The sequence below is a fragment of the Caenorhabditis briggsae genome (genome assembly GCF_000004555.2).
Source record: "Caenorhabditis briggsae complete genome, chrV, whole genome shotgun sequence".
In the NCBI taxonomy this organism is placed as follows: domain Eukaryota; kingdom Metazoa; phylum Nematoda; class Chromadorea; order Rhabditida; family Rhabditidae; genus Caenorhabditis; species Caenorhabditis briggsae.
In genome coordinates this window covers 1,550,051-1,561,747 of record NC_013488.2, presented here as the reverse complement: position 1 = coordinate 1,561,747, position 11,697 = coordinate 1,550,051, and the positions used below count along the sequence as shown (strand labels likewise).

Below are 11,697 nucleotides of genomic sequence, written 5' to 3'. Positions count from 1 at the left end.
AGTAGACCGGCAGATCTGATATCATCGCCACTGTGGTGGAATTCAGTCAAGCCACCAACGTTTAAATGATCTAGAAAACACACACGGGACATGTTGGGCCGTTTTTAGGCCATCTTAACGTATTGGCCTAGAAAACCTCAAGTGACCAAAGTTAGGCCATCATGTCGAAATAGCCTAGGATACCAAACAGGTGAAATTACTAGGTTATTTTCACGTGGTGACCTAACTTTTGCAAATTGAGGTTTTCTAGGCCACCATGTTAAAATGCCCTAACATAGCCCTGATGTGTTTCCTAGGTCATTTAAACGTGATGGCCTAACTTTGGTCACTTGAGTTTTCTAGGCCAATACGTTAAGATGGCCTAAAAACGGCCCAACATGTCCCGTGTGTGTTTTCTAGATCATTTAAACGTTGGTGGCTTGACTATTGGGAGTTGATAAATCCAGAAAATTCTAATATTTTTAAGGTTACTGTAGTTGTTGTTGTTGTGAGACCTTAAGCGACGGCCACCAGAAATTCTCTTCCAAAGCTTCAATTTTCTGCACCAGAATAATATTTCGTCTGAAATCCCAAACATTTGCTTTCAGGATACTTTATGCCAAACCGTGCGTTTTTCAAAAACATTGACTCGATTCTTCTTTTCTCCGTATTGGGAACTGTTTGGAATTGTTTCGCCATTGGGGGATCTTTACTGCTTCTATCCAAATACGACATCTTTTCGATTCAATTTTCCACTTTTGAAATTTTCATCTTCGCTTCTCTGGTCTCTGCCAGTGACCCAGTTGCTATCATTGTGGTTTTCGAGGAGATTCATGTGAATGAGTTTTTGTTTATCAATGTTTTTGGAGAAGCTCTTTTCAATGATGCGATCAGTGTGGTAAGCAATATGGAGCACAATTATCGCGGCTTCAATAAGAGATATCAAAATTTTGTCAACTGATAAAATTTTTGTGATAATATTTCCAACATTTTATCAGTTGACAAGATTATGATAACTCTTGCGGAAATTGAGATAATTGAACTCAAAGTTGGAGATATCTTATTGAAGGTTACCGCCAGCTCTCTAAAAAAAGCCCATCATGTACGTGCACTTTGAGTTCAGTTATCTTGGCTCCTGTAAGAGATATCAAAAATCTGTCAACTGATAAAATGTTTGTGATAATACTCCCAACATTTTATCAGTTGATAAAATGTTTGTGATAATACTCCCAACATTTTATCAGTTGATAAAATGTTTGTGATAATACTCCCAACATTTTATCAGTTGACAAGATTATGATATCTCTTGCAGAAATTGAGATAATTGTTCTCAAAGTTGAAAATTACGGTATCTCAAAAAATTGAAAGTTCCAGGTTCTGTACAACATGTTTATCAGCTTCCTAGCAAGGGACCTTACGACTTTGAACTTTTGGGATTATGCATCTCGAGGTCTTTCATTTTTTGTGGTTGCCTCGGGTGGAGTGGCAATTGGAGTAGTGTTTGCTTTTGCAACAAGTCTGGCAACCAAGTGAGTGGACATCCGGACATAATTGTTACAAACAGATCATTTTCAGATACACCCATGGAATAAAAATTGTGGCTCCAGTTCTCATTTTTCTGATTCCCTACATGGGTTATCTGACTGCTGAGATGGTATCATTCTCTGCAATTATTGCGTGAGTTTAAAAAACCTGCAAAAGAAGGGCCCCCATTTTTTGTGCTCAATTATCACAGTTCCTGTGAAAGCTATCAAAAAGATGTCAACTGATGAAACATTTCTGATTTTATAACAAAAATTTTATTAGTTGAAAACTTTTTTGTATCTTTGACAGGAAGCGAGTTAAATTGGCTCAAAGTTAAAAGTGAGAAGGTGTAAGGCGTTCGTCGGTCTTTTGCGGGAACTGTCATAGTTTCTTTTAGAATCAATATTTTCGAACAAACTAAAATAAATGTTCTCTTTCCTCTACGCTCCAAGAGAATATGTTTTTCTGTTTCATCACTTCGAAAGAGGGGTTTGATATTACAAGTTCATTATACATAGGTTTAACGTTCAATTAATAAGGTCGTATGATGGTGATTGTGATATGACATGATAAAGCTATGCTATGATTTGAGCTCAGCTGACAAAACAAGAGACAACTGTGTGTCAAAAACGGGAATATAGATTAGTCTAAACAAAAAACAAAAAACTACTAGTAAATAACAAAGGAGTCGATAGAGAAATGGAACATGATAAGGGTATAAGGTGATAATTCTGAATTTAGTATAAACACAAAACACTAGTTAATCAACAAAAAACTTAAAAGATAATTATTATTCAAAATCTTCGTCGTCCTCCTCGACTCCAATTCCGTTCTCTTGGGGATGCAGACATCCTTGGGCTCTCGGCACACCTGTTGCTCTCATGTGATTGGCTCCTCCTCTCCGGAAAGCGTGATGGGTGGCTCCAGATTTCCCGATTGCCGTGAGCATCTTGGTGGCTAGTGCAGAGATCGACGATTTCGTCAGTTTTCCAGAACCGTCAAGATTCGCGAAAACATACGGGCACTTTCCTCCTGAGTAAATTCTCCATCGACATATAAGAATATCCGCGTCGCTTCCTGGTTTGTAGTTGAAAAACGACGATCGTCCTAGTCTTAACTGGTCGTTCTTGGCCTTCTCCACATGCACCTCAATCATCCCATCTTTTTGTGTCACTCCTTCCCACTTGATTTCGGCGGCTTCCGAAGCTCTCAGCATGACGTGAAAAGAAAAGATTGCCAATAGTGCATCTCGATCTCTGGCCGGAGTAATCTCGTCCATAGCTAATTTGGTGATCTTCTCGACGTCTTGAATAGTCACCTCGACTACAGTCTTCTTGCACTGAACCTCTTCCCTTCTTTTCGACTTTATTACGTCCGAAACGAATGTAGCTCCGATGGCCGAAATTCCTTGGTTTGCAGCTTGATATGCGGCCGATATCTTTGACAGCGCACTGCTTCCGATTCCTCGCTCGATCCACCAAATACAACAAAAAGGAAGACTCATTCAATGGAAGTTTCTTCTTAATTAATCTTAAAGATTCTAGTGGGACTGCTTTGAGCTTGTCCAAATGCGACTGGAATTCTTTCCCTGCTTGTCTCTCGAGCTCTTCAATGAAGTCCTTTTTGGAGCCTTCTGAAAATTATTTTATACACTCTTTTGCCCTTTTCTATTATTCTTTCCCCGGGTGGGCGGGCTGGGACCCTCGTTAAAATTACGTAGAATGGCCTGAAAACTTTGTTTTCGAAAAACATAATATTATAGAACTTGAAAAGAACTACAAAATGATGCTATTTGGAATACTGTATCTTGTCTATGAACAAAGTTACAAGCCAAAAACTGTCCGAGATAAGCGGTCCCAGTTTTTTTTAAAGGTGTTGTAACTTTGCTCATAGACAAGATACAGTATTCTTAATAGTACCATTTTGTAGTGCTTGTCGAGTTCTATAATATCTAATTTAGTTGATTAAAAAATTTTGACTCTAAAAGAAACTATGTCAGGGCTCATAAAGGCCCGCTTTACAACATGGGAGGCGCCCTTCTATTAAAGGTTTCTTTTTTTCACAGAATCGCTGTGTGTGGTATGGTTATGAAGCAATATGTCAAGGGAAATATCACAAACTCAGCCGCCAATTCTGTAAAATATTTCACCAAAATAATATCGCAAACTTCGGAAATTGTAATCTACATGTTCCTGGGACTCTCTACAGTATCTGCGGACCACTACTTTGATGTAGTCTTCATCGCTGCCACTATCTTCTTCACTCTCTTCTACCGTACGATTGGAGTACTTTCCCAGTGCTATTTCTTGAACAAATTTCGCGCTGAGCAATTCAAACTTCAAGATCAATTCATTTTGGCTTATGGAGGACTTAAAGGAGCTATAGCTTATGGTTTAGTCGTATCTATTCCAGCTGCAGTTTCAGCTAAACCAATGTTTATTACAACTACAATTGCGTTAATTTATTTCAACGTCTTCATTCAAGGAATCACAATTCGGCCATTGATAAATCTCCTGAAAATTAAGACGAAGGAGGAGAAGAAAGCTACAATGACCGAGAGTGTTTATAATAAGTATTTGGATTATATGATGGCAGGAATTGAAGATATTGCCGGTCAAAAAGGACATTATAATCTGGTGGCGAGGTTAGTTCAATTTCAATTAAGACTTCTATTTCGGTCGGTCTGTGGTCGGTCGATTGGTTAAATTTTCCGACCGAATGGAAGCATACTTGCAACGGGCCGGGCCGGACTTTTTTCAGAATTTTCAGGGCCCGGCCCGGCCCGTCTCGGCCCGGATTTTCGGAAACTTTTTTTTCTATCTTTTCAAAAATTTTTTTGGGGTCAACAGGAAAAAATGGACGATTTTTCTGACAAGATAAAAATTTTCAAGATAAGAATGTCCAAAAAATAAGTTATTTTACAAAAAAAGTTGAAAAAATTTCTGAAATTTCAAAAAAAAATTCAAATTTAGAGAACCCGGGCCCGCCGGGCCGGGCCCTGATTTTGCAAGTATGAATGGAAGGCTTAAATGCAATATTACATTGGGCAAATTTCAATGAGCGTTTTTCATTTTTCGATAAATTTCATAGATTTTTCCAATTTTTTTTTTCACAAAATATTGGAAAAATTGGAAAAAATCCATAAAAACAATAAAAAGATTGAAAAGTCAATGAAATTCACAGAAAAATAGTAAAAATAGACCGGAAAATGATTACGAAAGCGCATGCTTCTTTGAATGCGCCTTTCAGGATGTCGCTACCGGACCTAAGCTCCGCCCACTCTCGAATTTTTGACCGCACCGCGCATTAAAATTGGACAGTAGGTCTCCTATTTTCAGATTCGAACGTTTCAACTCAAGTGTACTGAAACCCATATTCATGAGACTCCAGAAACGAGAAAAGATTGACTTCACATCTGTCATACGATCTTATGAAAAACTTATTCTGGAAGATGCGCTTGAAAAAATGAAAAGTCGTCAGAATTCAACAGAGATCAGTCTACGTTCTGTAAGTATTCCACATTTTGAATCTCTATAAAAAATAAGAATTCTCAGTTTTTGCAACCCGGAGAAGACATGGAACAACTCTATACACTGTTCGGCGAGTTTTTGAAGGAACGAAGGGATGATGATATTCAGGATGACTATTTTGCTGAAGTGGTAAGTGGAGATTCTGGAAAAAATCTGATAAAATTTGATTAATTCAGCAAGCCCATGAATGTGAAAACTTTGGTTCCGAATTGAAGGAAATTGAGAACAAAGATGCATCTATTGTTTAATTCACTGTTGTTTCAAATTTCCAAATTGTTCTCTCACTTTTTGATGATTAATTTAAAAAGTTCAACAAAAGTCTGGATACATTTTTTCAACGCAAATTTGAGATGCAAGCCAATTCATTCAATAAATTAGGTGATAAAACGTTGGATATGAGTTACATAGATTATACATTCTGGTAATAGGATAGATTCTATCCACGGGTGGCGATGTATCCGATGAGGTCGACAACGCGGTTGGAGTATCCATATTCGTTGTCGTACCAAGAGACAAGCTTCACAAAGTTCGGGTTGAGGGAAATGCAAGCTCCGGCGTCGAAGATGGAGGAATGTGGGTCGGAGACAAAGTCGGTGGACACAACTTGATCCTCGGTGTAGGCGAGGATTCCCTTCATTGGTCCCTCGGCGGCGGCCTTCACAACCTTCTTGATATCATCCATCGAAGCTGGCTTCTCAAGACGAACAGTCAAATCGACAACAGAGACATCTGGGGTTGGAACACGGAAAGCCATTCCGGTGAGTTTTCCGTTGAGCTCTGGGATGACCTTTCCGACGGCCTTAGCAGCTCCAGTAGAGGCTGGGATGATGTTCTGTCCGGCACCACGTCCGTCTCTCCACAGCTTTCCGGATGGTCCATCAACGGTCTTTTGAGTGGCAGTAACGGCATGGACGGTGGTCATGAGGCCTTCGATGATTCCTGGAAAAACGAAAGTTTATTTAACATGAAGAACTGTTTACAAGTCCTTACCAAAATTGTCGTTAACAACCTTGGCCAATGGGGCGAGGCAGTTAGTGGTGCAGGAGGCGTTCGAGATGACGTGGTCATTTGAAGCGTCGTACTTCTCGTGGTTGACTCCTACGACGTACATTGGAGCGTCGGCAGATGGAGCGGAGATGATAACCTTCTTGGCTCCTCCTTGCAAGTGAGCAGAGGCCTTTTCTTTTGTAGTGAAAACTCCGGTCGACTCGACAACGTAATCAGCCTTGACGGATCCCCAAGCGATAGCAGCTGGGTCCTTGCTGTTGAAGACCTTGATCTTGTGAGACGACTTTCCGCCCTTTTGAACGATCAAAAAGTCGCCATCGGAGGAGACGGTTCCCTTGAATTGTCCGTGGGTTGAGTCGTACTTGAAAAGGTAAACCATGTAGTCGATGGTGATGAATGGGTCATTGACGGCGACAACTTGCACGGTGTCCTTCTCAATGGCAGCGCGGAGCACGAGGCGTCCGATTCTTCCGAATCCGTTGATTCCGACGCTAGCCTTCGACATTTTGGGATCACCTGAAAAGCGAGACTTTGAAACTGCACGAGAAAGATAAACGTAAGACTAATTGAGCAAACTTGAGATTTCGAATAATTAAAAAGAACAAGAAGCCAAAAATGTATATGTGAAGAGCTTTGATTGACAAAATTAGGAATTTATAGCTCCGAAATAGGAAAATAACACAAGAAAACTGATGTGATGAAAATTGAGCAAAAATGAACGAAGAATTCTGGAAATTTGCGAAGATGGAGCATTTTTAGAACAGAAGAGCTTCGAAATGACACAATGACTGCTCAAAATGACTCAAAATGGCAGAAGAATTATCAAAACACATCGAAAAATGAAAAAAAAAACCGCCCGCGCCAAAAGTTTGAATGCGTTCGTTGCGAGACCCAAAGAAAATGAACATACAGAATCCTTTAAAATTTTAGCTTCAAAATCGAAAATAACAAAATTGGAAGCAGTTTCAGGCCTGTTAAAATTTTATTTAGTAAATCTGAAATTCTGCTTTGTTTTTTTTCATTATTTCCATACTTATTTTTATCTAGAAAACGTTAAAAAACTAGCCTGAAAAAATTAATTTTATTTTCAAAGTGTGCATTTGTACGCCGCGGTGTTTGCGTCCAATGCGCCAAAAGTTGTTTTTTTCTTTGGCGCGAGTGCGGCAATTTTTGTTTTTTTTTCGCCAGGCTTGCCGGATTTTCTTCATTTTTCTCTTTTTTTGCTGTGTCAATAGGAATTTTCATCAATTTCAATGAAAAAATTTTATCATCTCTCTTCGCTCGTCGGAAAGAATTTTTTTCTGCATTTTTTCCAATAAAAAATCTGTTTCAAAGGAATTAAATTCTTTGCTCCCCCCTCGGAGCCTCTTCCCACTGTCTCCTCACGATATGTGCCGACACATTAAACTGCTAGCTGGGTGTCTGTTTACATAGTCTTGTTTTGTCGTTCGCACCTCACTTTTTCGTTTTGTACATAAAATAGAAATTTTTAAACATTATTTTTTTTACAGTATGATTGCCCCACCAACCAAAGAGGAGATCCTCTCCACCATGAAAGAGGCGAAACCTCTTCTCGCCTTCTACGATGAGCTCTCCAGCGAGGAGAAGTCAAAACTCTACAAGCAACTGTGCACGCTGAACCTCTCCGAAGCACGCCAATGGTTCATCGACTCAGAAGAGCAACGATCGCCATCGTCAGCAGAAGACTTCCGTCCGATTCCACGTTCCCACCACTTCGCTCAAACGGAACTGCACGAGGTGGTATTGGATCAACTTTGGAACAGAGGAGTGGATGCGATTGCCAAGGGAGAAGTTTGCGCTATTGTTCTGGCTGGAGGACAGGCGACACGTCTTGGATCCAGTCAACCGAAAGGAACCATCCCGTTGGGAATCAATGCGGCGTTCGGAGACTCGTTGCTGGGAATTCAAGCGGCCAAGATTGCACTGCTGCAAGCTCTTGCAGGAGAGCGCGATCATCAAACCCCCGGAAAGATCCATTGGGCAGTGATGACGTCGCCAGGAACGGAGCAAGCCACTCGTGAGCACGTTCAGATGTTGGCGAAACACCATGGCTTCGATTTCGACGAGCAAATCACGATTTTCTCACAAGACGAAATCGCCGCGTACGATGAGAAGGGAGAGTTCCTCCTCGGAACGAAGAGCTCTGTTGTTGCTTCTCCGAGTGAGTTTCATTCAAATGTTAGGTGATAAACTAAATTAAATTCCAGACGGCAACGGTGGCTTGTACTCTGCAATCTCCGCCCAACTTCCACGTCTCCGTGCCAAAGGAATCAAGTATTTCCATGTGTATTGTGTGGACAACATCCTTTGCAAAGTCGCCGATCCACATTTCATTGGATTCGCGATTTCGAAAGAAGCCGACGTGGCAACGAAGTGTGTCGCGAAGCAACAAGGAGAACTGGTTGGATCTGTGTGCTTGGATCATGGAAAGCCACGCGTCGTCGAGTATTCCGAGTTGGGAGCAGAGCTTGCCGAGCAGAAGACGTCCGATGGAAAGTATCTCTTCAGTGCTGGATCCATCGCTAACCATTTCTTCACTATGGATTTTATGGATAAGTAAGTGGAAATATTACGAGCTCTCTTTTTTACCCTATTTCTTCTAGAGTGTGCTCTCCATCATCCCGTCTTCCATACCACCGCGCCCACAAGAAAATCGCATTCGTCGACTCGAATGGAGACGTCATCAAGCCAGAAAAGCCGAATGGAATCAAACTCGAGCAGTTCATCTTCGACGTTTTCGAGTTGTCGGAACGCTTTTTCATCTGGGAAGTGACACGAAACGAGGAGTTCTCGCCACTCAAAAACCATCAATCCGTCGGTGTCGACTGTCTGAGCACGTGTCAGAAGGATTTGGCTTGTGAGTTTATAGCTTTTTGTAACTCGAAGAAATTAAATTTTGCTTCCAGACGTCAACGAGTTGTGGCTCAACCGTGCAGGCGCCACTCTGAATTCTTCCAAGCGTCTCTTCCTGAAAACGATGGCCTCCTACAATGGCGAGAATCTGCAGGAGCTTCGCCACCGGGAGATCAACGAACAGAGCATTGAAACCGACCATGTGATCAACAAGTTCTTCGTCAACCATTAGTTTTTTTTTGAGCTCCCCGTTTTATTGTAAACCTGTAAATACATCACTCATCGGGATTCCCCATTTTGCTTTCCTTGTTTTATATTTGTACTGCTTGTGATATATTTATTTATATGCATGAATTGAATCAGAAAAGCTCAAAAATTACCACTCAACAACTATAGGCGCCTCAAAAATGCAGACGTAGAATTGTAGAAAAAAACAACAACCAAATATAAATTAACCATCTTTTCGATTCCTAAAAAATACCAGTTCTTCTGTCTTCTCAACCTAGACAACCAACAAATTTGTGTTTCTTTCTCATTTTGTTTGAAAAAAATGATTGAATGTTCCCAACAAAAAATTTGGTTCACTCTAGCTATCCTGGCAATAATTGTCCTTTACTTTGTGATACCAGAACTCGGTTTGTTCAAAAATGACGAGAAGAAATTGGAGACGAACGTGCCACATTGTATACCTGTGAGTTTTGAGCCAATTTATCTCGGCCCCTGTCGAAGATATCAAAAAGTTGTCAACTAATAAAATTTTTATCGTAATATCAGAATTGTTTTATCAGTTGTCTACTTTCTCATATCTTTAATAAGAACCGAGATATACTGGCTCAAAGTTGATAGTACGGTATCTTTTTTGTGTACTTGTGAGTTTGTAAAAATATATACCGTACTTTGAGCCAATTTATCTCGGTCCCTGTCGAAGATATCAAAAAGTTGTCAACTGATAAAAGGTTTATCATGAAATCAAAAGTTTTTTATCAGTTGAAACAATTTTGATAACTTGCATAGGAATCGAGATAAATTGGCTCGAAATTGACACTACGGTATTTTTTTTCCAACTGTATACATGTGAGTTTCTAAAAATATACCGTAATTTGAGTCAAATTATCTCGGTTACTGTCGATGATATCAAAAAGTTGTAACCTGATAAAATGTTTGAGATATTATGTTAAAAAATTTATCAGTTGACAACTTTTTCATAGCTTTTACTGGAAATGAGATAAATTGCCTCAAGTATTAAGGTGCTTCAGATGAAAAGTTTTTATGTATCTGTTGTTATCAAGAACCGAGATAATTTGACTCAATGTTGACAGTATTGTGTTTGTTTCCAGTTGTTTGATAAAGCCAATGAGATGATAACGGAAGCCATGAACACTTCAAAAATAATTTTACACAGTCCAGAAGTCTACCGTAATATTTCAGCAAGGTGTGAAGAAGCTATTGTTAGTTTTAGTACCCCAAGTTTCATTAAATTTCTCTAGGATTCCAGGAATGTGTCGAAAACTCCTCAACCAGTATGAAATTCTACACCCTAGACGGTAAATATAATCCATGCATGTTTTTTGTCTTCTATCAAGGTCCCTTTGCCACTTGTGCTGATAAGTTGATAGCGAAAGTTGGAGCTCAAATCCCCTGTATCGAGACTGTGTTCCATGATCGGTTTGAGGTAAGTCTTTCTTTAAGCCAATTTATCTTTGTTGCCCTCAGAGGTATGGAAAAGCGGTCCACTGATAAATTGTTTATCATATTATCACAAACATTTCATCAGTTGACACATTTTCGGTATCTCTTACAGGATTTGAGATAATTGAGCTCAAACTTGACAGTGTGCTGTTCTTCCATTACAGGGTTTACAGTACGTAAACACTCTAATAGAACTCTCCCTATGCTCGAATTTTGAGCTCTATTATCTCGGTTCCTGTCAAAGCTATAAGAAAGTTGTCAACTAATAAATTGTTTATCATATTATCACAAACATTTTATCAATTAATACATGTTTGATATCTCTTGTAGGAATCGAGATAAGTAGGCTCAAACTTGACAGGTATCTCTTTTCAGAACAAAACCGAAAAATGTGAAGCATGGAATAAGTCTCGTCCTTGTATCGTAAGGTCAATTCTCAATTCTTGTGAAACCGAGAGATTAGGAAATGGAAAAAAACAAGGAAAGCCAGATTTCTATGCTGAAATGTATAATTTCACTCCTGCCTTGTGTATTGATCAATAAACTTTTTTGTTTGTTACATTGTTGTCACCCTACGTCTCCCTATTCTGATCTTTAGTCTAATCGAACACTTGTTTCTTCTTTAAATAGAAGAAAACAACCGATGCGGTACTTCTTTTCAATTTGAACATTGCCTAACAATGTTCGAATGCAGTCGAAAAACACTATTGATTATTGGAGGAGTATCCGCTAACTTAATAATCTTATCGATAGTAATTTCAACTGATATTTTGGCTACATCTCGACTTTATTGGACACACAAAGTCTCAAACTTGAAAAGCTTTAAAGGTGGTATCCGGTGAAATTTTTTATTGCATCAAAATGTGCAGAAATGCATGTGTAGATTGACATAAAAATAAAGAAAAAATTCAAAAAAAATTCCTTCATCGAGAAAAACGCATCGAAAACTACGCTGAAAGCCCTTAGGGACGAGCTTTTTTTCTAGGCCGCCCGGTGAGTAAAAGCGCGCGAATTCGAACTTTTAAAATTTTTCCGCTCTTTCTCACTGTTTTTTTCAAATTTTCCGATGTATCTGGAAGAAAAATTGACAAAA

At 39.5% G+C, this 11,697-nt stretch overlaps 5 protein-coding genes across 5 annotated transcripts in view; 3 read left to right on the top strand and 2 right to left on the bottom strand.

The window, feature by feature from the left end:
- CBG00821 overlaps nt 1-5,281 on the top strand; it is a gene marked incomplete at both ends in the record, with an annotated part of 6,244 nt that extends 963 nt beyond the window's left edge. Inside the window, 7 exons of the mRNA XM_045236642.1 lie at nt 588-877; nt 1,354-1,508; nt 1,555-1,656; nt 3,569-4,147; nt 4,842-5,010; nt 5,058-5,162; nt 5,210-5,281. Coding sequence (XP_045091671.1) covers nt 588-877; nt 1,354-1,508; nt 1,555-1,656; nt 3,569-4,147; nt 4,842-5,010; nt 5,058-5,162; nt 5,210-5,281 — 1,472 coding nt within the window. The remainder of the gene's footprint in view (nt 1-587; nt 878-1,353; nt 1,509-1,554; nt 1,657-3,568; nt 4,148-4,841; nt 5,011-5,057; nt 5,163-5,209) is intronic.
- Nucleotides 2,294-3,007, bottom strand: CBG00822 (the record flags this gene model as incomplete). Its single annotated transcript, XM_002635379.1, has 1 exon — nt 2,294-3,007. The coding sequence occupies one exon, from the start codon at nt 3,005-3,007 to the stop codon at nt 2,294-2,296; it is 714 nt and encodes a 237-aa protein (XP_002635425.1).
- Nucleotides 5,282-5,469: 188 nt separating the features above from the next.
- Nucleotides 5,470-6,546, bottom strand: CBG00820 (the record flags this gene model as incomplete). The annotated part of the gene is made up of 2 exons (XM_002635377.1): nt 5,470-5,972; nt 6,024-6,546. 2 exons carry the CDS (start codon nt 6,544-6,546, stop codon nt 5,470-5,472), a joined length of 1,026 nt encoding a protein of 341 aa, XP_002635423.1.
- Nucleotides 6,547-7,553: 1,007 nt separating this feature from the next.
- On the top strand, nt 7,554-9,147 carry CBG00819 (the record flags this gene model as incomplete). The annotated part of the gene is made up of 4 exons (XM_002635376.1): nt 7,554-8,223; nt 8,270-8,618; nt 8,666-8,919; nt 8,969-9,147. 4 exons carry the CDS (start codon nt 7,554-7,556, stop codon nt 9,145-9,147), a joined length of 1,452 nt encoding a protein of 483 aa, XP_002635422.1.
- A 318-nt stretch (nt 9,148-9,465) lies between these two features.
- Nucleotides 9,466-11,697, top strand: part of CBG00818 — a gene marked incomplete at both ends in the record, with an annotated part of 3,489 nt that continues 1,257 nt past the window's right edge. The window contains 3 exons of the mRNA XM_045236641.1: nt 9,466-9,534; nt 10,253-10,363; nt 10,411-10,587. Coding sequence (XP_045091670.1) covers nt 9,466-9,534; nt 10,253-10,363; nt 10,411-10,587 — 357 coding nt within the window. The remainder of the gene's footprint in view (nt 9,535-10,252; nt 10,364-10,410; nt 10,588-11,697) is intronic.